Source organism: Garra rufa, chromosome 17, assembly GCF_049309525.1.
Source record: "Garra rufa chromosome 17, GarRuf1.0, whole genome shotgun sequence".
Classification (NCBI taxonomy): Eukaryota; Metazoa; Chordata; class Actinopteri; order Cypriniformes; family Cyprinidae; genus Garra; species Garra rufa.
In genome coordinates this window covers 43,021,886-43,048,780 of record NC_133377.1, presented here as the reverse complement: position 1 = coordinate 43,048,780, position 26,895 = coordinate 43,021,886, and the positions used below count along the sequence as shown (strand labels likewise).

The 26,895-nt window shown below is 29.9% G+C and overlaps 2 protein-coding genes across 3 annotated transcripts in view; one reads left to right on the top strand and one right to left on the bottom strand.

Annotated features, from left to right (window-relative positions):
* The window catches only part of msto1 (misato mitochondrial distribution and morphology regulator 1), a 29,009-nt gene extending 20,341 nt beyond the window's left edge, over positions 1-8,668 (bottom strand). The window contains exons 1-5 of the mRNA XM_073822086.1: positions 8,517-8,668; positions 4,040-4,169; positions 1,275-1,344; positions 890-965; positions 743-803 (exon numbers count right to left, since the gene is read on the bottom strand). Coding sequence (XP_073678187.1) covers positions 743-803; positions 890-965; positions 1,275-1,344; positions 4,040-4,169; positions 8,517-8,600 — 421 coding nt within the window. The 5' untranslated portion in view covers positions 8,601-8,668. The remainder of the gene's footprint in view (positions 1-742; positions 804-889; positions 966-1,274; positions 1,345-4,039; positions 4,170-8,516) is intronic.
* Positions 8,669-9,246: 578 nt separating this feature from the next.
* Positions 9,247-24,004, top strand: tmem79a (transmembrane protein 79a). Of its 2 annotated transcripts, none has more exons than XM_073822359.1 (5): positions 9,247-9,401; positions 11,570-12,123; positions 18,258-18,443; positions 18,688-18,910; positions 23,328-24,004. In XM_073822359.1, the coding sequence occupies exons 2-5, from the start codon at positions 11,661-11,663 to the stop codon at positions 23,518-23,520; spliced, it is 1,065 nt and encodes a 354-aa protein (XP_073678460.1). In that variant the 5' UTR covers positions 9,247-9,401; positions 11,570-11,660; the 3' UTR covers positions 23,521-24,004. The 2 variants fall into 2 exon arrangements, with proteins under 2 accessions (XP_073678460.1, XP_073678461.1); XM_073822360.1 differs by having other exon boundaries at positions 9,282-9,401; positions 11,659-12,123.
* Positions 24,005-26,895: the final 2,891 nt, after the last annotated feature.

Sequence of the window (26,895 nt, the reverse complement as noted above, 5' to 3'; positions counted from 1 at the left end):
ATTCCTACTGTAAATATATCAAAATGTAATTTTTGATTTGTAAAATGCATTGTTAAGAACCTAATTTGGACAACTTTAAAGGTGATTTTCTCAGTATTTAGATTTTTTTGCACCCTCAGATTCCTGATTTTCAAATAGATGTATCTCAGCCAAATATTGTCTTATCCTAACAAACTATGCATCAATAGAAAGCTTATTTATTGAGCTTTCATATGATGTATAAATCTCAGTTTTGTAAAATTTTACCTTATGACTGGTTTTGTGGTCCAGGGTCACATATTTACAGTAGGAATTTTACAAAAAATCTTCATGGAACATGATCTTTACTTAATTTCCTAATGATTTTTGGCATAAAAGAAAAATCTAAAATTTTGACCCATGCAATGTATTTTTGGCTATTGCCACAAACATACCCCAGCGACTTAAGACTGGTTTTGTGCTCCAGGGTCACAAATGTGTGTGATTTCGCGGCATCCTCACGGGATGGTTTTAACATTGGATAACAGGCTGGATGACAGGATAACTTTAAAGTAATTTTTCTCAGTTCTGCACTCGACGTAGTTACTGCCTTTTCGCTTTGTAGGGCAGAATACCGCAATGCAATTACGAATGCAAATCATTCTGGAAAAAAGCATCTGCTAAATGCATGAATGCAAATGTTCACAATAAGACCAGAAACATTAAATAGGGTTTGTATGAGTTCATATTAATTTTTAATCACATTAAACGTGTTCTGTCATACCTGAGCAGCGATCCACCGCAGAAGAATATGTGAAATCCGGCTCTGCCAGTAAACCTCCCGTCTAGACAGGGACAAAAAAAGTGTCACTCTTAGACAACAGATGCTTTCAGATCCTCTGAGAAGTCCCATTATTATAGTCTCACTCACAGCTAGACTGTCAAGCTCTTGCAGGAAGGTGTTTTTTGTGGGAGGACTTTCTTTATGGGTCATAATCTGTCCTTCCCTATAAGCAGAGAAAACCAATCAGTGAGTCAGCTTATAATTAGAATTAATTACTAAGGAGACGCAACATAGTAGAGCTGTTTTAAAATAAAATAAAATAATTATTATTGCATTTTTTTTCTTAAATATTCAACTTTATCTGACTGTAAAATAAAACAATAGTACCAATACCAAACTTGGAATTTAGTTTAATCGCAATAATTCGGAATTTGATATTTTTCCCCAAATCGTGCAACATATCAAAGATCCAGAGCCAATCGAATCTGAACATGAGCAGATCGTGTAAGCACACAGACATGCGTGTCCATACCATGTAAAAGCGGCGTTTTCGTTCTCTGTGTTATACAGACTGCCCTCTTTCCTCAGCGTCTGAAGACTTCCTGATGATAGCAACAAAACAAAAACATCATACACATCAACAACCCCAAATTGCATTCATAAACAACACAAACCAACAATTATTAGTAGTATTTGCTAAAGTTAAGCATCACTAGTACCGCAGCTCTTAATTAATTCATGCCGCAATTCATCTAAAATTCAAGCACAATATGAATAAGTGCAATAATTCCAAGAAAATCATTTTTTATTTCTTTAAAAAATATTCAAGAGTTGTTTTGTAAATGCATTATAATATTACAATTAATTAATTTGTATTTAATTTCAAGTTACTAAAATATTTTATGGTTAGTGGTTATGGATTTTTATTTTTAATTAACAACAATAACCCTGGTACCAAATAGTAACATTTTAACTGCTTTGTGATAATTACACTACTGAAATTAATTTATTAATTAATATTGAATTTTCCGAAACAACTCTTGAATATTTTTTTAAAAGAAAAAAAAAAGGATTTTCTTGGAATTATTGCACTTATTCACATTGCACTTGAAAAAAAAAATAGTTAATAATAAATTAATTTCAGGAAATTAATTAATTTCGGAAGTGCAAAATTACAATTTAATTAATTAATTAATTAATTAATTAATTAATTTCAGTAGTGTAATTATCACAAAGCAGTTAAAATGTTGCTAATTTGTACCAGGGTTATTATTGTATTATTGTAAAAATATTTTAATAACTTGAAATGAAATAAATATTAACTGAAATTTAAAAAAAATAATAATTAAACCTATTTTATTTTAGTGCAATAATTCAAAGAAAATCCTTTTTTATTTCTTTAAAAAAAATTATTTCTTTAAAAAAAGAGTTGTTTTGTAAATACATTATAATATTGTAATTAATGAATTGTTATTTAATTAATTTTTATTTATTTTTGGTTATGGTTTTTAATTTTTTTTATTTATTAACAACAATAATCCTGGTACCAATTAGCAAGATTTTAACTGTTTTGTGATAATTACACTACTAAAATTAATTAATTCATTGCGTTTCCGAAACAACAAAGAAAACAAGGATTTTCTTGTAATTATTCACATTGCACTTGAAAAAATAAAATAAATAAATTAATAAATAAATACATTTATTTATTTATTAGTTAATAATAAATTAATTTCAGGAAATAAATTAATTTCAGGAAATTAATAAATTTCAGAAATGCAAAATTAAATTAAACCTATTTTATTTTAGTGCAATAATTCAAAGAAAATCCTTTTTTATTTCTTTAAAAAATATTCAAGAGTTGTTTTGTAAATACATTATAATACTGTAATTAATGAATTGTTATTTAATTAATTTTTATTTATTTTTGGTTTTGGTTTTAAATTTGTTTTATTTATTAACAACAATAACCCTGGTAACAATTAGCAAGATTTTAACTGCTTTGTGATAATTACAATACTAAAATTAATTAATTAATTGCGTTTCCGAAACAACAAAGAAAACAAGGATTTTCTTGTAATTATTCACATTGCACGTGAAAAAATAAAATAAATGAATTAATAAATAAATACATTTATTTATCTATTAGTTAATAATAAATTAATTTCGGAAATGCAAAATTACAATTTAATTAATTAATTAATTTCAGTAGTGTAATTATCACAATTAATTAATTAATTAATTTTGAATTTCCGAAACAACTCTTGAATATTTTTTTAAAAGAAAAAAAGGATTTTCTTGGAACTATTGCACTTAAAAAAAATAAAGTAAATAAATAAATGTAAATTTATTAGTTAATTAATTAATTTCAGGAAATTAATTAATTTTGGAAATGCAAAATTATAATTTAATGAATGAATTCATTTATTCATTTCAGTAGTTTAAGTATTACAAAGCAGTTAAATTGTCGCTATTAATAACTAAAATAACTATTAAAAATAGAAATGAAAATCAATGTTACAGTTCCAAGAAAATCCTTTTTTTTTCTTTTTTAAAGATATTCAAGAGTTGTTTCAGAAATGCTAAATTATAATTTCATTAATTAATTATTTAATTAATTAAATTAATTGATTTCAGTAGTGTAATTATCACAAAGCAGTTTAAATGTTGCTCATTTGTACCAGGGATATTATTGTTAATTAAAAAAACGAAAAAAAAAAAAAAAAAAAACCACTAACCATAAAAAAATATATATTTTAGTCATTTAAAATTGAATAAATATTAATTGAAATAATATTAAACAAAAAAAAATCATATACTAAACAATAAACTAAGCAATAAAATAACTATAAAAAAATTGTAAAGAAATTCAAATCAATGTTACAATTCATCTTAAATTCAAGCGCAATGAGAATAAGTGCAATAATTCCAAGAAAATCCTTTTTTTTTTTTTTAAATATAAGAGTTGTTTAATTAGCTAAAATTAAAACAAAAACTAATTCAAAATAGCTGTATTAACAATACAATGCAAAAACGATCAACAGATCAAAATACTAAAATGCCACTGATTTGTGCATATACTTAGTTTAACTCATATTGTGCTTGTCTATTTGTCCTATTTGTTTTATAAACAATGTCAGATTAATTTATTTACGTTTTGCATGCAAGTGCATATAAATATTTTCACATCCATTTTTGCCTTTATAAATCCAAATTGTTATCTCACATTTGATGTGGGAGAAATCTCACATGATTCAGGGCCAAATGTGATCAAATGTGTGTTTTACTGTGATTTACCTTTGAGGTCCATGGCGATGAGTCGGGGTGTGTAAGTGACGTGTCCACCGAGAGTAAGACCCTCTCTGAACAACATGTCACTCTGCAACTCACCCACCGGCGAATCTGCGTCGTAAACCAGAGCTGCATCCTATGAACACACTTTACATCGTTAGATTCAAAAGATCACATACATACAACATGAATAATGACCATATTTACAGGACAGCTCAATGCACCAGTGTTGTTTTTGACAACCATCTTAGATTTAGTCTTAGTCTTAGTCTTTTGGACTAAAATGCTTATTAGTTTTAGTCAAATTTTAGTCACTTCTAAATGTGATAGTTTTAGTCCAATTTTAGTCGACGAAAAGTCAAAAAGGTTTTAGTCTAGTTTTAGTCAAAAAAAGGGAAAAAAGTAGTCTTTTAACAAATTAATGTAGGTCAGTAAGTATTTTGCTGTTGGGTAGTGTCACTTATAAGTTCTGAAAATAGCAGATCTATAGTTCAACACAATGTGAGCTTCCGGATCGACTATTTTCACCAATAATTACAATAATGAAGGAATGTTTTAAAACATAAAAGACAAACAAGGATGGAATGCTAAAACGGCTTGCCATACTAGTATAGCAAAGAGTATTTAATGCTAAGACGGCTTGCCATACTAGTATAGCAAAGAGTATTTAATGCTAAACGGCTTGCCATACTAGTATGGCAAAGAGTATTTAATGCTAAACGGCTTGCCATACTAGTATGGCAAAGAGTATTTAATGCTAAAACGGCTTGCCATACTAGTATGGCAAAGAGTATTTAATGCTAAACGGCTTGCCATACTAGTATAGCAAAGAGTATTTAATGCTAAACGGCTTGCCATACTAGTATAGCAAAGAGTATTTAATGCTAAAACGGCTTGCCATACTAGTATGGCAAAGAGTATTTAATGCTAAAACGGCTTGCCATACTAGTATGGCAAAGAGTATTTAATGCTAAACGGCTTGCCATACTAGTATAGCAAAGAGTATTTAATGCTAAACGGCTTGCCATACTAGTATAGCAAAGAGTATTTAATGCTAAACGGCTTGCCATACTAGTATAGCAAAGAGTATTTAATGCTAAAATGGCTTTCCATAGCGGCAGATGCTTTTTCGGTTGTAATTGGCATGCACAATAAGCGGAAATGTCATGCATTTTAAACGTCTGACGGACCACCCACTAACATTTTCGTCTATTCTCGTCTCGTCAACGAAAACTCACACACGTCTCGTCATGTTTTAGTCATCAACGAGGCATTTTTATCTCGTCATCGTCTCGTTATCGTCATGAAAAAAAGTGGCGTCAACGAAATGATTTCGTCATCGTCATCGTCATCGTTGACGAAAACAACACTGCAATGCACTTATAGTATTTCCATGCTGCATGGCCAAAAACACCATACTAACACCAAGACCAGTGTTAGGAAAAGTTACTTTCAAAAGTAACGCATTACAATATTGCACTAAATTATCCATTAAAAAATAATTATTTGCATTACTTGGTTACTTTTTGTTAAAAGTAACAGATTGAGTTACTTTTGTGTTACTTTCTGTCACCTGGGCTGTTTTTTTGTTTTTGTTTTTAAACAGAAAAGTGAAATGATGTGCCAGTTATGTTTAAAGTTATGTGAAAACATACCTCCGGTATTTTCTTGTTAATGTAAAAGTAATGCGTTACTTTATTAGTTAGTTGAAAAAAGTAATCTGATTTCCCCCAACACTGATCATGACAGTGTGCAAAACCATGATACTAGCAGTAACTCATTTTTTTAATACAGTCAGTATTAAATACAGATTTTAGCTGTTTCTTTTTCCAATTAAGTTACGAAAACATCATTATATAATGTTTTTTAGACGTTCAAAATGATTTTTTTATGTTTTTGTTATGTGAAACCAAAACTTAAAATAAAACTAGACAAAAAAAAAAGAATAAAAACACACAAAATTACTAAAACTTCGGCGGAAATTTTAATGAAAACAGAAAATACAAAAATTTAAATTAAAAATAATACTAAAAACTATGTCAACAAATTTCCGTGGGCCGCCAAACGATTAATTGTGAATAATCACGTTCAAAATAAACATTTTTGTTTACATAATTTGAGTGTGTACGATGTATTTTTATTATGTATATATATATAAATACACACACATGCATGTATATATTTTTTTTAAATTATTATATGTTATCATTATTTAATATATATATATTTTTTATACTGAAATATAACATTTTTCTTAAATATATACATGCAAGCATGTGTATATATATATACACTTAATTAATATACACTTTACACACATATATTATGTAAACAAAAACTTTTATTTTGCATGCGACTAATCAAACAAATAAAAGAAAGGGAAAACAAAGTGTTACTTATGTTACTTATATATATGAAAAAGTAAGTCAGGTATTTTCTTGTACATTTTTCTTGTACAAGAAAAAAATATTACTAATATAATATTTTACTATTATGTGTGTTTACTGTGTATATTCATTATGTATATATAAATACACACATGCATGTATATATTTGTAAAATATTTACATGTATATATTTATATTCATATAATTGATATTATATATCAATATTTTTAATATATAAACAAATATTTTCCTTAAATATATACATGCACGTGTGTATTTATATATACACAGTACACAAACATATTATGCAAACAAGAACTTTTATTTTGGATTAATCGTTTGACAGCACCAGTTTTGTATCATTGAAATTTGTTGACAGTTTTTAGTAATATTTTTAAATTTTAGCTAAAGTTTTAGTAATTTTATGTGTTTTTATTCTACATAGGTTTTTTTTTTCAGTTTTAGTTTCACATAACAAAGTGTAGAAAAAATTCAAAGATTATGTTTATCTTAACTTAATGAGAAGAAACAGCTAGAAACAGAGCTATAAAAGAGAATATCTATACGAAATACATTGACATATTAAAAATAAAATTAATGAAAATGACAAAAACAGAAAATTATTAAATCTTTAGCAAAATTAAAACAAAAATAAAAGACTAATTCAAAATAGCACTTAAAAACCATATTAACAAATATAACGAAATATAATCAAAAATACTCAAAAAATCACTGATTTGTGCATGTAACTAGATTTATGCATATTGTGATTGCCTACTTGTCCTAGTTTTTTCATATACAATCTCAGATTAAGTTATTTACTTGATATAAGCATAAAAAGTTTGTACGCATGTGCATTTGAACATTTTCACATCCACCATTTGACAGCACTAAAATAATGCTGATTTGTGAATATAATATATTAATGAATATTGTGACTGCCTATGTATCTTTTCATGTTAATAATTAATTATCTGTATAAATGTTGGACTGATTTAATAACTATTATTATTACATTCAATTTGATTATTTGGCAGATATTATAGTATTTTTTTACTTTTTTTTTTTTTTTTTAAATATGCCTTGAGTCAAACAGTATAACTTGTGATCTTTAAATGAATGTTTAACTATTGCCTTTAACATTATTAAAAAAACAGATAACCCTGAACTAGTGTTAAAGGAGTAGTTCACTTTCAGAACAAAAATGTTTCTTTCTTCGGTCGTAAGGAAATTATGTTTTCTTAGGAAAACATTTCAGGATTTCTCTCCATATAATGGACGTCTATGGTGCCCCCAAGTTTGAACTTACAAAATGCAGCTTCAAAGGGCTCTAAATGATCACAGCCGAGGAAAGAAGGGTCTTATCTAGCAAACTGATGGGTTATTTTCTAAAAAAAATTACAATTTATATACTTTTTAACTTCAAATGCTCGTCTTGTCTAGCTCTGTGTGCACTCTATTTAGAAAAAGTATATAAAATTGTAAATGTTTTTAGAAAATAACCAAACGTTTCACTAAATAACACCCTTCTTCCTCAGCTTGGATCATTTAGAGCCCTTTAAGCTGCATTTTAAGTTCAAACTCGGGGGCACCATAGAAGTCCATTATATGGAGAGAAATCCTGAAATGTTTTCCTCAATAAAACATAATTTCTTTACGACTGAAGAAAGAAAGACATGAACATCATGGATGACAAGGGGGTGAGTACATTATCTGTACATTTTTGTTCTGAAAGTGAACTACTCCTTTAAATTAACGTTACTGGAAAAAGATTATTCGTAACTTTGCGAGAACCTTCCCACAACGTTAGTCAATATTCTGACAACGTTGTCTGTTCGCTGGGTTATTGCTGTAAACGCATAAATTTATATTCTCTTTAAAAATAGTATTAAAAGCTGAGAGATTTTACTTTTGTGACTGATTTTAACGCCAGTTTCACCACGGTACTTTCTTTGGTGGAAACAAACTAATAACAAACAGACAGTCTTCCTTTTGGAAGCTAAATACATTTGTAAGGCATTTATTACTGTTCCGCTAACATGATAAAGTGACTCTCCATGTAACGTTATATTTAACAGTAAATTGAACAAACTCACCTGTAAATTCCACCAATGCGTCCCGATAAAGTTGGAATAATGCCCCAGCTGGAGTGTAACCACCTCTCTACACGTTCCGCTCATGATGTCCTCCAGATATTAAAACATTTTAATCATCAGTTCACTCCAAATGAGCATGATACCTCTCTTGATGTTGCTCTGAAAACACACAGCAGCGAAACAGACGAACTTCCGCGTATGCGCGCGGCCCCTTCAGCCAATCCTTCGCTCTGATTGGCTGTCACGAAGCACGCAGCGTTGTGATTGGCTGAGGGAGCTGTCGCTCGGCGGAGGGGTAGTTTGGTTTCACCGCGCCTGGCTCGCGCACATGTGCAGCGCTAGTAAACAAGAGTTTCAGAATAGCGGTCATGTTGTGAAAACTTCAGAAGTGCATCTTAAAATTTTACTTATTATAATTATATGCTAGTTTCGTTTCAATAGAGATAAACAACATACACGCTAATATAGATACAAATGCGTGTTCTGTTCTAGTTGTGTTCTTGCAGAATTAATATTTTTAATTTTTTTTGTACAGTAAATACTGCATTTTGCAACGTTTATCAGCTTACACCTAGCATTTGCAAACGGATTTATATTTTTAACATGCTTAATTAATAAATCTTGCGATTTTGTAGTGCAACGTTTTAAAACGTATAGCGTCAAAAACGCTTTATTTTGAACTGAGCGCGATATACTTTAGTCTAGGCGTTGACGCCAGTCACGTGACACAGAAAGAGAAATGATTTACCTGCTGAGTGTCTGTCTGTCTGTCACACCTGTACGTGTGTGTCTGATCACACTCACAGCGATACCGATCGAGTCCGACACTCCTGATCTAGTATATAGTCGATATACATGTGTTTAATCTTCTCTATGGAGTATCAGGTAAGAAAAAAAAACATTATTTAACTTTAATTCTCATACTTCACGGAAGTTTTTTGTAGCAAAATATTCAAATTTTATATAAAATATATCAAGTTTAATAAAATCTTGTTTTTATATATAATATTTTGTAATTTTCCAAAGCAGTATGTGGTTGTATTTGCTCTGAATGAAGGCTTTTGTTGGATTGAGTTGGGTCTTGTTGTTTCTGCTGGATGTTGTGTTGATTTCCGTGAGTTCAGGTTAAACAGGTTGAACTACATTACTCTTTACACTCAGCTGTTGTTGCTGCAATAATGTTTACACAGTAATGAATCAGACAAAGACTTAACAGAGTAGTACTGTGTGTTCATCGTCTGCTGATAAATGCTGACTAATGCATAAGGAATCTGTTCACTGATAAACTCTGATCCACCAGCTCTGGATCAACTTTGTTTTGTACTCATGATATACTATATATAGAAAGCAGACGGAGAATATATTATATTACAGATACAGATGGTTATTTTACACAACATCTATATTTATCAATAAACTATTATATTATAAATTCTATATTATTGTTTCCGGATTCTCGGATGAATAGAAAGACCCAAAGAAAAGCTTTTATCTAAAAGAAAAGGCTTTTGTAGCATTATACAATATACCATTCAAAAGCTTGGAGTCCGTATTTGTAATATTTTTGGATATAAAGACATTTATAATGTTACAAAAGATTGCTATTTTTAGACAAATGCTATTCTTCTGAACTTTCTATTCATCAAAGAAACCCCAAAAAGCTGTTTTCAACATAATAATAATACTAAATGTTTTTTTAAGCAGCAAATCAGCATATTAGAATGATTTTTGAAGGATCGTGTGACACTGAAGAATGGCGTAATGATGCTGAAAATTCAGCTTTAAAAACACAGGAATAAATTACATTTTAATAAATACTCAAATAGAAAACAGAAAACATATATATATATATATATATATATATATATATATATATATGTTTTCAGCAATAAGATATATATATTATTTTTTTAGTATTTTTTTTTTTAATAAGTTTAATATTTTTTGGAGCAGTCATTATACATATATAATGACTGCTCAATAGAATATTTAATTTATTTAAAACAAATAATAAATTCTATATATATATATATATATATATATATATATATATATATATATATATATATAATGACTTCAGTGTCACATGATCCTTCAGAAATCATTCTAATATTCTGATTTGCTGTTTAAAAAACATTTATTATTATTATTATTGATGAAAAACAGCCTTTTCAGGTTAAAAAAATCTATATATAAAATAAATTATATATATATATATATATATATATATATATATATATATATATATATATAATTTTTTTAAAATAAATTAAATATTTTATATAACATTTATAATAACCAATAATAGGCTTAATAATAGTCTACCACCAATTATCAGCCTGGTATATAGTAATACAATATAATGATGATAAATGAAATTGCTGAAATTAACACTTTCTATAAAACGAAAACACTGTAAAAAGTTTTCACCAGATTCAACTTAAAAACCTAAGTTTAGGCGCTGCCTTAAAATTTTAAGTTAAATCAGCTTAAAACTACAAGTCATTTTAACTTATTACAATGAAAATGAGTTGATTTAACTTGTGAGCTGAAATGACTTAAGTTGATTTAACTTAAAATTTTAAGGCAGCAGCAGCAAAACTTAAGTTTTTAAGTTAAAACCGGTGAAAACTTTTTACAGTGTATTACTTGAGCAACAGAATTGCAGTTCAAGTGCATAAAAAGGTTAACATTAAGTTATCTAACTAAAGTAGTTAACTAAACTAATACTAAAAAAATACTTTCTACTAAAGCATTTATTAATCTTAATGTTCATTTCAATAAAATACAGTGGGAATTTGCTAATACACTGGCTTTTGATTTAATTTATAATTTCAAATAAGCTGCAAATGACATTTTGAAGTAGAAAGGCTGAAATTGTAAATTTAGAAATCTTTGAATTAATTATTAAAATTTAAATTTGAATTTGAGTTATTTTATTTACATTATATCAGTAGAATCTACACAGTCATTTGCATCCATAACTGTTAATAGGTTAATAATAGTTATCCATAGTGAATGACCAATTCATCTGCAATAATTTGCTGATTCAGGACTCTGGCAGTGGAAATGTGCGACTTTAATTTTCAACCCTGAACTAACTGGAGTTTCATCAGTCTGCGAATTCACCATTAAATCACAGACATGATCACAGATGAACAGTTCAACCCAGAAAAACAGACCGATACCAACATGCTGAAACATCTAGACGAGATCAAACCTCCAAACCCCAGCGAGAGCATCACTGAGCTCAGCAGATGTGATGGAGATCAGCCGGACAGCAGGACGGAGAGCAGCAGAGAGCTGGAGGAACGGGACCAACCGATAGAAATGCAGGAGAAACCGTGGGACGCAGGCGATGGCTCGCTGGCTGATGATGAAGACGAGGATGATGAAGATGATGGCAAACACCACCAGGACGTCTGGTGTCCTGAGAAAGCCGTGCAGGCGTTCACACCGAACGTGATGATCGTGCAGCCGACGGGACACGAGGATGTTCAGAAGGACATTCAGATGGAGAAGATTCCTCTATATGTGCAGAACTTCCACACAAACCCTCCAGAACATTTCCACCCGGCGTGGATTGACGACATAGACAAACCCCAAGGTAAACCACTTTAACTTTTACAATTAATAATCTGTCAGCAGTGTTGTTTTCGTTAACAATGACGATGACGATGACGAAATCATTTCGTTGACGCCACTTTTTTTCATGACGAAAACGAGACGATGACGAGATAAAAATGGCTCGTTGATGACTAAAACATGACGAGACGAGAATAGACGAAAATGTTAGTGGGTGGTCCGTCAGACGTTTAAAATGCATGACATTTCTGCTTATTGTGCATGCCAATTAAAACCGAAAAAAGTACCTGCCGCTATGGCAAGCCGTTTTAGCATTAAATACTCTTTGCTATACTAGTATGGCAAGCCGTTTTAGCATTAAATACTCTTTGCTATACTAGTATGGCAAGCCGTTTTAGCATTCCATCCTTGTTTGTCTTTTATGTTTGAAAACATTCCTTCATTATTGTAATTATTGGTAAAAAAAAATAGTCGATCCGGAAGCTCACATTGTGTTGAATTAGCCTATAGATCTGCTATTTTCACAACTTATAAGTGACACTACCCAACAGCAAAATACTTACTGACCTACATTAATTTGTTAAAAGACTACTTTTCCCCCAGTTTATTGACTAAAACTAGACTAAAACCTTTTTGACTTTTCGTCGACTAAAACTAGACTAAAACCTTCTTGACTTTTCGTCGACTAAAATTGGACTAAAACTATCACATATAGAAGTGACTAAAATTTGACTAAAACTAATAACCATTTTAGTCCAAAAGACTAAGACTAAATCTAAGATGGTTGTCAAAAACAACACTGTCTGTCAGTGGGTTTGTTTTCAAAGTGCGTATAACCAGATTTGTGTAGGATAGACAGTGAGTACGTTTGCATGGACAACAATATTCTGATATTAACGCGATTAAGACAATACTCTGATTAAAGGAGTAGTTCACTTTCATAACAACAATGCACAGATAATGTACTCTTACCGCCTTGTCATCCAAGATGTTCATGTCTTTCTTTCCTCAGTCGTAAAGAAATTATGTTTTTTTTTTTTTTTTGAGGAAAACATTTCAGGATTTCTCTCTTTATAAAGGTCCCCAAAGTTTGAACTTCCGAAATGCAGTTTAAATGCAGCTTCAAAAGGCTCTAAACGATCCCGGTCTTATCTAGCCAAACGATCGGTTATTTTCTAAACAAATTGACAATTTCATAATTGACAATTTTTTGTGTGAAATTGTTTTATCAACAAAATATCATTGCATTCGTCATTAGATGCATCGCTTTCTGACAGGAAGTTGACATGCACATAGACGTAGTAGGTGGACTTTTACATGCTTTTCCCAAACCAGGGAAGTGACGTCGACGTGTCGCCATTCAGGATTTTTGAGACTCGTAGGGATCGGGTAACAGTTGTTTTTAATACACAAATGGTGGACTTACAAATTTTCCAATGCAGTGTTTTGTAACCTATTTACACTACTGTAGAAGTTTAGTAAGATTACGTGCACGTTTAGCGGTGCAATTTACGAGATACATCACATGTACCATGTACGGCTGTAGCAAGCCATTCGACAAGCTCAAATATCTCCGTCAATGTTCGACTAAGGTAAACAAAACTTCGGATGGGGTATTTAGATGGGCTTCGGAGTGCATAGCAATGAAGTCAAATCTACTCCGAACTAGGGCTGTGCAAAACTGTAGTAAAATTGTCTATAAAACAGACAACATAAAATAAATGAGCCATGTTACTTTTTTTCCCCCCGGTACTTTAGCCTACTTTGTGTAATAACGGAAACATTCATTTCAGTGGAAAAATAAGTCCAAAACTCTCTATTTTAACATTTTGAGGGCTCTACAATCTTTTGCTTCTTTTTTTTTTTTTTTTTTTAGAAATTCTCATGTGTTTTAATTTTTCTGATAATCAAAAAGCATAAACATTTATTTATTTTTAATCAAATGAAAAATAAACCCTTTTAGTTTTTGGCAAACAAACAGAGGTTTACAGTTAAAATCAATACATGGAAGAAAAATTATATTCAGTTTAAAACGTTTAAATAATAATTAAGTGGTTAATCTTGTTGTATATTGTTTTATGTAAATTATTTAAATGGGAATATATAAACACCTACATTCTACTGTACAAAAGTAATACAGGACTAATATTGTTCTGTTTCATGTTAAACTGTGCTTTTATTTTGACAGGTTGCAGTGAAGTTTCTGTCTGTACAGTATGATATGATGCTAGTTTTCTCAAATGAAACAGTAAAAGTGACACTCACAGCAGCTTTGGAGATTGAGTTTATCTGTTCATGTGAGATGCAAATGCCAAAAATTAGCGGGAGCGTCACGTGTGCTTCAGTATGAGTGTAGTAAAAAAAATAATACACGTCTCCTCCATTCATACATACAGAGGCAAACGGAACATGCAGGATTCAGATTAAAACGGTCTTTTTGCATTTCAGTTTTCACAGACACTAGTCAATATCGCGATTTGAATTAAGTGACAGACCAACTTTTGATTCATTAATCCAAAAATCGGCGAACTCCGTGCCATTCCGCGCTATAGTAGATTAGGTTTTTATGAATGGAGTCCGCGATCCAGTCCGTGTTTTCGTGGAGGAGACATTGTAAACACTCGACCATGTAGAGACAGAAATGACATGCCTTCGTGTAAATAAGATAAATAACATAAGGCAGTTTAGTTTGTTTAACCCTCTGGGCCTCCTCATTAAGGGGTCACACTTGGCTCCCTCGCGGTCAAAAGTGACCGAAGCCTTAAAAAGTAACTTTTTTTTTTTTCTTCAGGAAAATCAATTAAATATATTTTTGTTCAATAATATTTTGTAATTATTATTTAGAATTTTGAGCATTTTTTATGAATCTATGCAATATTTATACAGTTTTAATGAGCAATTTTTTCCCAGTAGATTTATATTTTATATTATATTTTTTAATTAATTATGTATTTATTATTTTTCAATAAATACAACATTTCACATTAAAATAGAGTGAAAGCATTTAAAATCCATTTTTTTTAAGTGAAAATTTCACCATCTAGTGGCATAAAAAATAAAAACTTGTGTAATGCCATGTAAACTCCTGTATCTCCCTATATACATATATACAGGGGCTTTGGGATTCCTATTGTTTTTTTTCTTTTTACAGTTTTTTCATTTTATTAGGCTTTGCATTTAGAAATATATTCAGACATTCTAAAAGATACATTTTGGCAAGGTTTAGATATTTTTTTGATTGGATAAATATCAGGTTTTGCATTTTTCTGCTTATTTCTGTGTGTCTGTGTGTGTGTGTGTGTGTGTGTGTGTGTGTGTGTGTGTGTGTGTGTGTGTGTGTGTGTGTGTGTGTGTGTGTGTGTGTGTGTGTGTGTGTGCGCGTGTGTGTGCGTGTGTGTGTCAGTTCTGTACTTTTGTTATTTTAGAGTGTCAGTCCTTGCTTGCTGAACACTTCTTTTCAGCACAGTTGCTCATTTGTAGCTTGTATTACCAAAAGATTATCTGAATTATCACATTTTTTCGTATTTCCCATTCATTTCCTATGTCGGTCATTTTTGACCGCGAAGGAGCCAAGTGTGACTAATTTTTTTTTGACCCTTTAACATATCCGAATCATGTCACTGATTTTTTTTTTTGTAGCTAATGCAACAAAAGTCACCAAGTGTCATCTCATTCTGATGAAGCTACGATTTTTAAAAATTCAAAACATAAAATTTTTCGGTCAAAAATGACCGAAGAGGCCCAGAGGGATAACCTTAAATGACTTCTATTGTGATCTGGCGCTATATCGAAAATAAAATGAACTTGACGTTCAAGGGGGGCGGGATGGATAAAATCGCAGCCTTATGCGGTTTAGAAATCGCATTTTTTGCGATTGCGATTAATTGCACAGCCCTACTCCGAACCATCGCTTTAAGACCCCCTTCTTGAATCAGGCATGTGTTTTTAATGTACAAATAAATGCAGCCTTGCTGAGCAAAGGAGAATGTTAGAATAAATGTATTAATAGAGCTGTTGGAATGACTGTTATCATTATTTTGTTACCTTTGTGTGTTACTTTTTTATTTTATTTTACAGAACAACAGTAAAATTACAACACTAACATTAATGAATGTTGACTTTTATTTTGGCGGAAACCCGCAAGAAGACCTCAGTATTACTTTTTGCCGACAGCAGCAGATTTATGAATGATTCTCATCTTTGGACTTTGAACCGTGGCTGAGGAGCTGGTGCAGGCTGTCAGAATAAATACAATTGGTGCGTGTGTTAGACAACAGAACATTCTGTAGTTTATTTACTAATGGTTTAAGGCTATTTGATGATTTCAGTCATCATACAGTAACCAGCAACAACCAGCCCTTTCTCTTCTCATGGAAGACATGCGATGTGACACTAAACAGTCTCGCTGTCTGTGCTCTTTCTCAGACAGTTTAAAATGCTTCCACAGTGCCTTTTCGCTTATTCGGCCTAACACAGAAAAAGCTTTTTTTTTTTGCTAAATTTTGGTTGCCGAACATTCAGTGCATCCCTACACTCAAAGCCTAAACTGTAGCAGTATGGAAGATACTTGGATGAAAACGGGAGTATGTCTCAACAAGTAATAGAGTAGCTGTGAACTGCTTAGTGCATGCTGTATACTACAGTAGTCAACATTTGAAGTGGATCAAAAATGTTAATCAAAATTATCTTAAGACAAGAATGAGCATTGTTTTGGTTTTTGGACAACTTTGATGAAAGGTTTTGATCCACCTCAAATGTTGACTAGTGTAGACTAAGAAGTTAGCATGCAGCAGTGTGAAGTATGCACACTAATGCATAAGTAATAGTACTGTCAGTTGTGACATTGTAATGCAGCCCATTCTAATTATAGTAACTGTATTTTGTGTAGTCTTTCTGTAAAATATTTTACTTTTGTCTGCGTCATTGTATTTAAAATGAAAGGTGAATTTGTTTTTATTTTTATATTTTACACTTTCATTGTAATTGTAGTTACAGTTTTAATAATTATGTTGTGTTTGTCAGTTTTATTCATTTATTTTTTAAAATGTCCATACATTAATTAAATTATCAAATGCAACTAAACAAAAATGAGGCAACAAACTTAAAATAAAGTTGTTTTCATATTTTATAATATTTCAAAACAATTTATTTTATAATACTGCAAAACAATTAGTCGCGATTAATCACTTCAAAATAAAAGTTTATGTTTGCATACTATGTGTGTGTAATGTGTATATTTATTTATATATATATATATATATATATACACACATACATGTATATATTAAGTAAAAATATTACATTTATATAGAATATATATATATATATATATATATATATATATATATATACACACATACACATACACATACACATACATGTATATATTAAGTAAAAATATTACATTTATATAGAATATATATATATATATATATATATATATATATATATATATAATAGAGATTATATACAAGTGTTTACATAAATTTTTTTTAAATATATACATGTGTGTGTGTGTATATATATATATATATATATATATATATATATATATGCGCACACACATTTAGATATGCATAATAAATTTATTTATTTTGAATCGATTAATCGCAACTAATTGTTTTGCAGCTCTAATTTCTGTTAATGTTAGTGAGATACTATTAGAGTTTTTTTTATTAGTTTTTATTTTTGTATTTCCAGTTTTAAGTTTAATTTTAGTTAAAGTTTTGGCAATTTTGTTTTTGTCATTTGGATTTATTTAATTTTTAAGATATGGCTATTAATTGTATTTTGATTTTAGTTTGAGTTATTTTAATATTTCAAGTTAAATTAAATGTTTACTTTTGTATATTTTATTTCAGTTAATAAAAGTAAAAAAAAAAAATATTCCTTTTTTATATCAAGTAGCAATAATAATAATAATAATAATTTTAAATGAATATTAATTAAAATATTTTTTCTTTTATTTCAGTTCACGTTAATTTATTTATTTTTTAAATTTCTAGTTTTAGCTGAAAATAAAAATCTGCGTCAAGTAAAGTGCATTGCATTGCATTTTGGCAAATGGCTCTGAAGTTTTTATGTGTTCTAAAATAACTGTTTTGATCAGAGTGCTTGTTTGGATCACAGATCTCTCTCTCTCTCTCTCTCTTTCAGACAGTTATTGTGTGGAGGTTGTGCGCTTGTGTGTTTGTGTAACGGCTGCAGCGGTGATTTTCCCGTTACTGACGTGGGGAGGATACAAGCTCCTCCCCTTTGATGCCCCTCCCATCGACAGCTCCGCCCTCAGGCTCATCTACACACTACGCTGTGCGTTCTTCGCCAGCATTCCCATTGTGCTGGGTGAGCAAATCATTTATATACATACACACTAGTGTTCATTCATTGTTATTTTGATATTAAAAAAAAAGTCAAATATTTTAGAATTTAAAATACTGTTTCTATACGAATATCTGTTAAAGTGTAATTGATTGCTGTGATCAAAGCTGAATTTTTATCATCATTACTCTAGTCTTCAGAAATGATTCTAATATGCTGATTTGCTGCTCAAGAGACATTTCTGATTATTACGCATTGTATTTTTCAGGTGTGCTTGTTCAGGGTGTGTCGCGGCTGAAGTTCGGGACGCTGAAGCCTCTGTTTAAGGGGACGTGGGAGAACCGCGAGGTGGCCGTTCACAGTCATTACGTGCGAGACTCGCTGCAGCTGTACCTGCTCTACTTCATGCAGCTCGCTGTAATGGCTACGTACACCCAACAGGAAATGCTCAAACTGGTGCCGCTCCTCACCATCATCTTTGTCTTTGGCAGGTACGTGCTGGGAATGTCACTTTAAATGTAACATTTACAGTAGAAAGTCCAAATGTTAGATGTTTCTAGGAAAAATGTTACTTTTAAGACTTAAATGTAACACTTACATTATTGCTAAATTCTAAAATTATGTTGCTAAGTATATGTTACATTGTATGAAGAGAGACTTTTATATATGAACGGATGCGTTACATGTTTATTTGTAAATGTTACTTTTAAGACTTAAATGTAACACTTACATTATTGCTAAATTCTAAAATGGCACTACTTATGACACATTTTGAACTGTAATTTTTAGTAAAATAATAAATTTAGGTAGAAATGTTACTTGTTTCTTATATAAATGCTACTTTTTAAGTTGAAAATGTTACTTTTAAGACTTTTTAAATGTATTAAAATACTCTGAAATTACATTACTAATTATGTTACATTGAGGAAGGGAGATTTTCAGCTATTAAAAATAATTTCAATAAATAGAAGTGTAATATGGCCCTTAAATTTAAACATTTACACTATTGCAAGACTCTACAATTATGTTGCTATTAAGTATGTTGCATTGTTTGTGGAAGAGAGACATTTACATATGAACATGTGTTTCTTTGAAAATGTTACTTTTAAGACTTAAAAATGTAACATTTACATTATTGCAAGACTCTAAAATTATGTTGCTAAGTATATGTTACATTGTATGAAGAGAGACGTTTATATATGAACGGATGTGTTACATGTTTATTTGTAAATGTTACTTTTAAGACTTAAATGTAACACATTATTGCTAAATTCTAAAATTACACTACTAATTATGACACATTTTGAACTAATTTTTAGTAAAAAAAAAAAAAATTTAGGTAGAAATGTTACTTGTTTCTTATATAAATCTACTTTTAAGTTGAAAATGTTACTTTTAAGACTTAAATGTAACACTTACATTATTGCTAAATTCTAAAATTACACTACTAATTATGACACATTTTGAACTGTAATTTTTAGTAAAAAAAAAAAAAATTTAGGTAGAAATGTTACTTGTTTCTTATATAAATCTACTTTTAAGTTGAAAATGTTACTTTTAAGACTTTTTAAATGTATGAAAATACTCTAAAATTACATTACTAATTATGTTACATTGAGGAAGGGAGATTTTCAACTATTAAAAATAATTTCAATAAATAGAAGTGTAATACGGCCCTTAAATTTAAACATTTACACTATTGCAAGACTCTACAATTATGTTGCTAAGTAAATGTTACATTGTATGAAGAGAGACGTTTATATATGAACGGATGTGTTACATGTTTATTTGTAAATGTTACTTTTAAGACTTAAATGTAACACATTATTGCTAAATTCTAAAATTACACTACTAATTATGACACATTTTGAACTGTAATTTTTAGTAAAAAAAAAAAATAAATTTAGGTAGAAATGTTACTTGTTTCTTATATAAATGCTACTTTTTAAGTTGAAAATTTTACTTTTAAGACTTTTTAAATGTATTAAAATACTCTAAAATTACATGACTAATTATGTTACATTGAGGAAGGGAGATTTCCAACTGTTTTAAAAAATAATTTCGATAAATAGAAGTGTAATACAGCCCTTAAATTTAAACATTTACACTATTGCAATACTTTACAATTATGTTGCTATTAAGTATGTTGCATTGTTTGTGGAAGAGAGACATTTACATATGAACGTGTTTCTTTGAAAATGTTACTTTTAACACTTAAAAATGTAACATTTACATAATTTGCAAGACTCTAAAATTATGTTGCTAAGTATATGTTACATTGTATGAAGAGAGACGTTTATATATGAACGGATGTGTTACATGTTTATTTGTAAATGTTACTTTTAAGACTTAAATGTAACACTTACATTATTGCTAAATTCTAAAATGACACTACTTATGACACATTTTGAACTGTAATTTTTAGTAAAAAAAATAAATTTAGGTAGAAATGTTACTTGTTTCTTATATAAATGCTACTTTTTAAGTTGAAAATGTTACTTTTAAGACTTTTTAAATGTATTAAAATACTCTGAAATTACATTACTAATTATGTTACATTGAGGAAGGGAGATTTTCAGCTATTAAAAATAATTTCAATAAATAGAAGTGTAATACGGCCCTTAAATTTAAACATTTACACTATTGCAATACTTTAAAATTATGTTGCTATTAAGTATGTTGCATTGTTTGTGGAAGAGAGACATTTACATATGAAAATGTTACTTTTGAGACTTAAAAATGTAACATTTACATTATTGCAAGACTCTAAAATTATGTTGCTAAGTATATGTTACATTGTATGAAGAGAGCCGTTTATATATGAACGGATGCGTTACATGTTTATTTGTAAATGTTACTTTTAAGACCTAAATTAAAATTCTACAATTACACTACTAATTATATGACAAATTAAACATACATTAAACTATTTTAAGTTTAAAATAAAACTCTGGAAGAAATGTTACTTGTTTCTTATAAAAATGCTACTTTTACGTTGGAAAATGTTACTTTTAAGACTTTTTAAACATAACATTGGCTTTATTCAAATACTCTAAAATGACATCAGTAATAATGTTGCATTGAAGAAGGGAGATTTTCAGCTGTATTAACAAAATAAATTCAATAAATAGAAACGTAACGTGTTTCTTAACTTTTAAACATTTACATTATTGCAATACTCTAAAATTATGTTGCTAAGGATATGTTTATTGTATGAAGAGAGACGTTTATATATGAACAGATGTGTTACATGTTTCTTTGGAAATGTTACTTTTAAGACGTAAAAATGTAACATTTACATTACTGCAATACTCTAAAATTATGTTACTAATAATTATAGGTTACATTGTTTGTGGACGAGAGACATTTAAATGAATAGATGCGTCATGTCTTTCTTTAGAAATGTACTTTTAAGACAAATGTAACATTTACATTATTGCAATACTCTAAAATTACGTTGCTAAGTGTATTTTACATTGTATGAAGAGAGATATTTAGTTATGAATAGATATGTTACATGTTTTTTTGGAAATTATACTTTTAAGACATAAAAATGTAGCATTTACATTATTGCAATACTCTAAAATTGTTACATTGTATGAAGAGAGACATATGAATAGATATGTTACATGTTTCTCTGGAAGTGTTACTTTTTAGACTTAAAAATGTAACATTTATACTAAATACTCAAAAATTACAATGGAGGGATTTTGAAGTATTTATAATACATTCCATAAATAGAAATATTCAATTTTTCTTACTTGAAAAAAATGTTGCTTATGACTTTTAAATGTAACCTTTACATTATAAAAATACCAATTAAATTAAGAAATGTTCTTATTTGGAACAATAATTCCAAAGAGTATGCACTGCATGTTACTTTATGAAAAACAAACCACATTTGTGACCCTGGAGCACAAAACCAGTCTTAAGTCGCTGGGGTATATTTGTAGCAATAGCCAAAAATACATAGTATGGGTCAAAATTATTGATTTTTCTTTTATGCCAAAAATCATTAGGAAATTAAGTAAAGATCATGTTCCATGAAGATTTTTTGTAAAATTCCTACTGTAAACATATCAAAATGTAATTTTTGATTAGTAATATGCATTGTTAAGAACCTAATTTGGACAACTTTAAAGGTGATTTTCTCAGTATTTTGATTTTTTTGCACCCTCAGATTCCTGATTTTCAAATAGTTGTATCTCGGTCAAATATTGTCCTATCCTAACAAACCATACACCAATAGAAAGCTTATTTATTGAGCTTTCATATGATGTATACATCTCAGTTTTGTAAAATTTAACCTTATGACTGGTTTTGTGGTCCAGGGTCACATTTCTCCATTTGTGTACAAATGATTTCCACAAACATATTCTCTCTCTCTCTCTCTCTCTCTCTCTCTCTCTATATATATATATATATATATATATATATATATATTAGATGAATAATGCACATATTTGACCATGAACCACAAAACCAGTCATAAGGACTAATTTAAATTTCAAAAAAGCATTCCATTGATGTATGGTTTGTCTGGATAGAACAATATTTGGCTGAGATACAACTATTTGAATATCTAGAATCTAAGGGTGGAAAAAAAATCTAAATATTGAGAAAATCACCTTTAAAGTTGTCCAAATGAAGCTCTCACCAATGCAAATTACTAATCAAAAATTAAGTTTTGATATATTTACGGTAGGAAATTTAAAAAATGATCTTAATATCCTACTGATTTTTTGCATAAAAGAAAAATGGATAATTTTGACCCATACAATGTATTTTTGGCTATTGCTACAAATATACCTGTGCAACTTAAGGTTTTGTGCTCCAGGGTCTCATATTAGTGTATTCTGGATGTATTTTTGTGGCTCATTAAAGCGTGTGTGTGTATTTTATTCTCAGACTAATTTACTGGGTGTGCGTCACATTCGGCAGCAGTGTGCGAGCGTTCGGATTCGCTCTCTCCTTCCTGCCTCTGCTTGTTCTGTTGGCCGCAAACCTTTATTTCATTGGCTCTGTGAGCGGAAAGGAGGCGGTGTTTGACGTGACCCCGCCCACTACAGCCCCTCCCCCAAAACAGAGATGGTGGGGCTGAAAACAGCGTCTGAATAATAAGTCCGTCCAGCCAGACGGTCAAAACATAAAGACTGAAGGACTGAATGAAGGACTCTCACTTGCACTGAAAGGCACTGACAATGAATGGGACGAAACTCGATATGTGTCAGGAGACAAAACCAGTTTAGCTGCTGCAAATCTGACTTCAGTAGTTATTCACTGACTTCACAAACGCATCTGAAAGCGAAAGAAATTACTGCTATATTTAAAACATGCTTAATTATCATGAATATAATGTCACAATGCAAGTATAAGGGAACTAAAATAGCTAAATGTAATTTACCTGTAACCAGGACAAGTATTTTGATTCTTAATGTTTCATGTTGTTCTTGTCATGCCATGATTACAGTTTACATGATTACAGTTTCTTCACTTGTAATGTTGATCATAATGCAGTGAATCTGATATTTTCATCTGTGTATGATGTTTGAATGTTTATAAATAAATGATGCACAAGATTTTAATGGCCTCCGTGTTTTTTTTATTTTTCCTATCACTTTAAAACCTAAAATTTTACATTTTAAATATTTTTATATATATATATATATATATATATATATATATATATATATATATATATATATATATATATATATATATTAGGGCTGTCAATCGATTAAAAATTTTAATTGCGATTAATCGCATGGTTGTCTTGAGTTAACTCGCGATTAATCGCACATTTTTATCTGTTCTAAATGTACCTTAAATTAACACCTTTTAACGTTTTTAATACTCTAATCAACATTGGCATGGACAAATATGGTTGCTTTAAGCAAATATGTGTTTATTATCAGTGAAACCATACTTGACTAGACTAACTTGTTTCAAATGTCAGAGATGTTTTTCAAATAACTTGTTCATGTCTATTAGACACATGAAAAAAAAGAACATGGAAACACCAGGTTCCCATTACTTCTCGTTCTTTGCACTAAGCAATTTACTTACACAAGCCTGTTTACATTATTTGCAGGACAGGGCAGCTCACTTCTTCTGAACATGCAAAATCTACATTTATTATTACATTTGTTTGCCTCTAGGTGCCCACATACTGTCATTTGATGCAGCCAAGTTCTCAACAAAACTGTTTCCATTGTTTTGATTTAATATTTCTGTTATCAGACAACCAAAGTAATATGAAATAATAACTGAAAAAAATCCTGAATTATGATCATTATTCAATCACTGAAAAGAATCACTTACCGGCATCTGGACATAAGTCACTATTCCCTGCATTATTATCGTTGTTTTTAACTTCCTGTTTGAATGCCTTCAGGATCCTTTGACTTTTTAGGAGTTTAGCCATTTAAAGTTATTTGATCCCAAAAACCTGCTTCTTTTATGTTTTAATGTATTGTTTTGGTTATAATGTACTGATTGGAGAGCCTGGTCTCATGCAAATGCGCACTAGCACGACTTTCTGTTTCTATTTGGCGTGCTATTAACAAGCTGAAATTAACTTTGGCGTGCATATGATATGCAATTATGCATGTGTTTGACGTGCATTTAATACGCCGTTTTCGCGTGCATATACTCGTATGTGGATTTACGCATCAACACCACAGCACCAATCCTAACGTAGCCCGACTCCGCTTGCATTTATTTAAATATGCCAGAAGTGCCGGTGTACGCAAAAGGATAAAATACAGAAGTACCTGCGTACCGGCCCACTTCAAGCACTGGAATGAACATAACATCAGTTTTAACTGAAAGCGCTGCTCCACTGCCGCTCACTGAACAGAGCAGACGCAGATATAAAGAGAGGGAGGTGCGCGCGCATTGGGAGACCTCACGCACGTTCAGCAAAACCGAAGAGCCTCAGAAACTATATTAGGTTTGTCCAATTATGTGTTTATGTATTGTTGCTAGACACTTTTCGCTAGGTTGGCAGCACTGTGCATTCATTTCTTTAACTATGGGCTAGGTAGTGGGTCAAACAGAAAATGCGCGCTGCGTTAATCGCGCGTTAATAAAATTAGTGCCGTTAAAATTAATTTGCGTTAACGCGCTATTAACGCGTTAATTTTGACAGCCCTAATATATATATATACTTCTCATTCAGGTGTGTCCAAACTTTTGGTCTGTACTGTAGATATGAAAAAAAACTTGTGAAAAAATATCTTTCAGGTGGTCAAATAGCAAATAGTTGAGCTCTGCAGCCACCTACTGGTAAAAGTTTTTTTTTTTTTTTTTTTTTTTTACTTTTAAAACTGGATTTTCCAAAAGATGGGCAAAAATCTTACACTAAACCATGTGAAATTATCCATGTTATCCCCATGAATTAAAGTTAGAAATGTGGGTCTTTTATAAAGTGAATTTTACATAAAAAAGCAGTTTTTGTATAAAAACCCATTTAAAAAATATTTATTTATTAATTTATATATATTTAAAAAATATCACTAACCCACTGAAAACTGCACAAATGTAGAGTAAAAACTTTAATAAACAGAAAAATATACATGAATGAGAAGGTGTGTCCAAACTTTTGGTCTGTACTGTGTGTGTGTGTATATATATATATATATATATATATATATATATATATTCATAGAGATACTGTAAAATGAAATTTCAAGACTTTCAAACACTCCTTTTTTATTTTCAAGGACTTCAATCAAAAGTCTCACTTATTAAACAATATCTACTATTTCAAATTGAACAAAAAAGAGATAGATAAATACAAATATACTAACAAAATAAGTGAAGCACATGCAAAGTATTACTACTGAAGTATACTACACTTTTACTATAGTAAAACCATGGTTCATTTTCTTAAGAGATTTGTATTTGTGTATACTTTTTCTTTTTTTTTGTTTTGTTTTTATAGCTGTACTGCCCTTAATAGTTTGATTATTTCTACTGTTCAAATGTTTCTCGTTTCTTATAAAAATGCTACTTTTAAGACTATAAAAAGTTAATGTAACATTGTCTTTATTTAAATACTATTAAAATTACTAATTACGTTACATCGAGGATTAAAAAATAAATTATTAAATAGAAATGTAACAGGTTTCTTAACTTTTAAACATTATTTACATTGTTGCAATACTCTAATAAGTACATGTTAAATTGTTTGAAGAGAGACATTTATATATGAATTTTAATGGGGAAAAAATCAGAAGAATATTTGCAAAATGGCTACATTGAAATTAATATTGCTTTACTAAAACTTTACTTTAAAATAAAATTGTTATGCATTTAATATATATAGTACTTTGTAATATTTTTATGTATTTTAGACATGTTCAATATCGTATCATTTTCTAACAGTTTTAAAAATATGGAGTAAAGGAAATAATTAACGAAAAATAACAAAATAGTAAAACAACAAACTTCTGCTTTACTTGAAAAAAAAAAA

Coding starts and splice junctions, on each gene's coding strand:
- tmem79a (XM_073822359.1), top strand. CDS start 11,661: ATGATCACAGATGAACAGTTCAACCCAGAAAAACAGACCGATACCAAC. Junction 12,124..18,257: donor CGACATAGACAAACCCCAAG/GTAAACCACTTT, acceptor TCTCTCTTTCAG/ACAGTTATTGTGTGGAGGTT. Junction 18,444..18,687: donor CAGCATTCCCATTGTGCTGG/GTGAGCAAATCA, acceptor TGTATTTTTCAG/GTGTGCTTGTTCAGGGTGTG.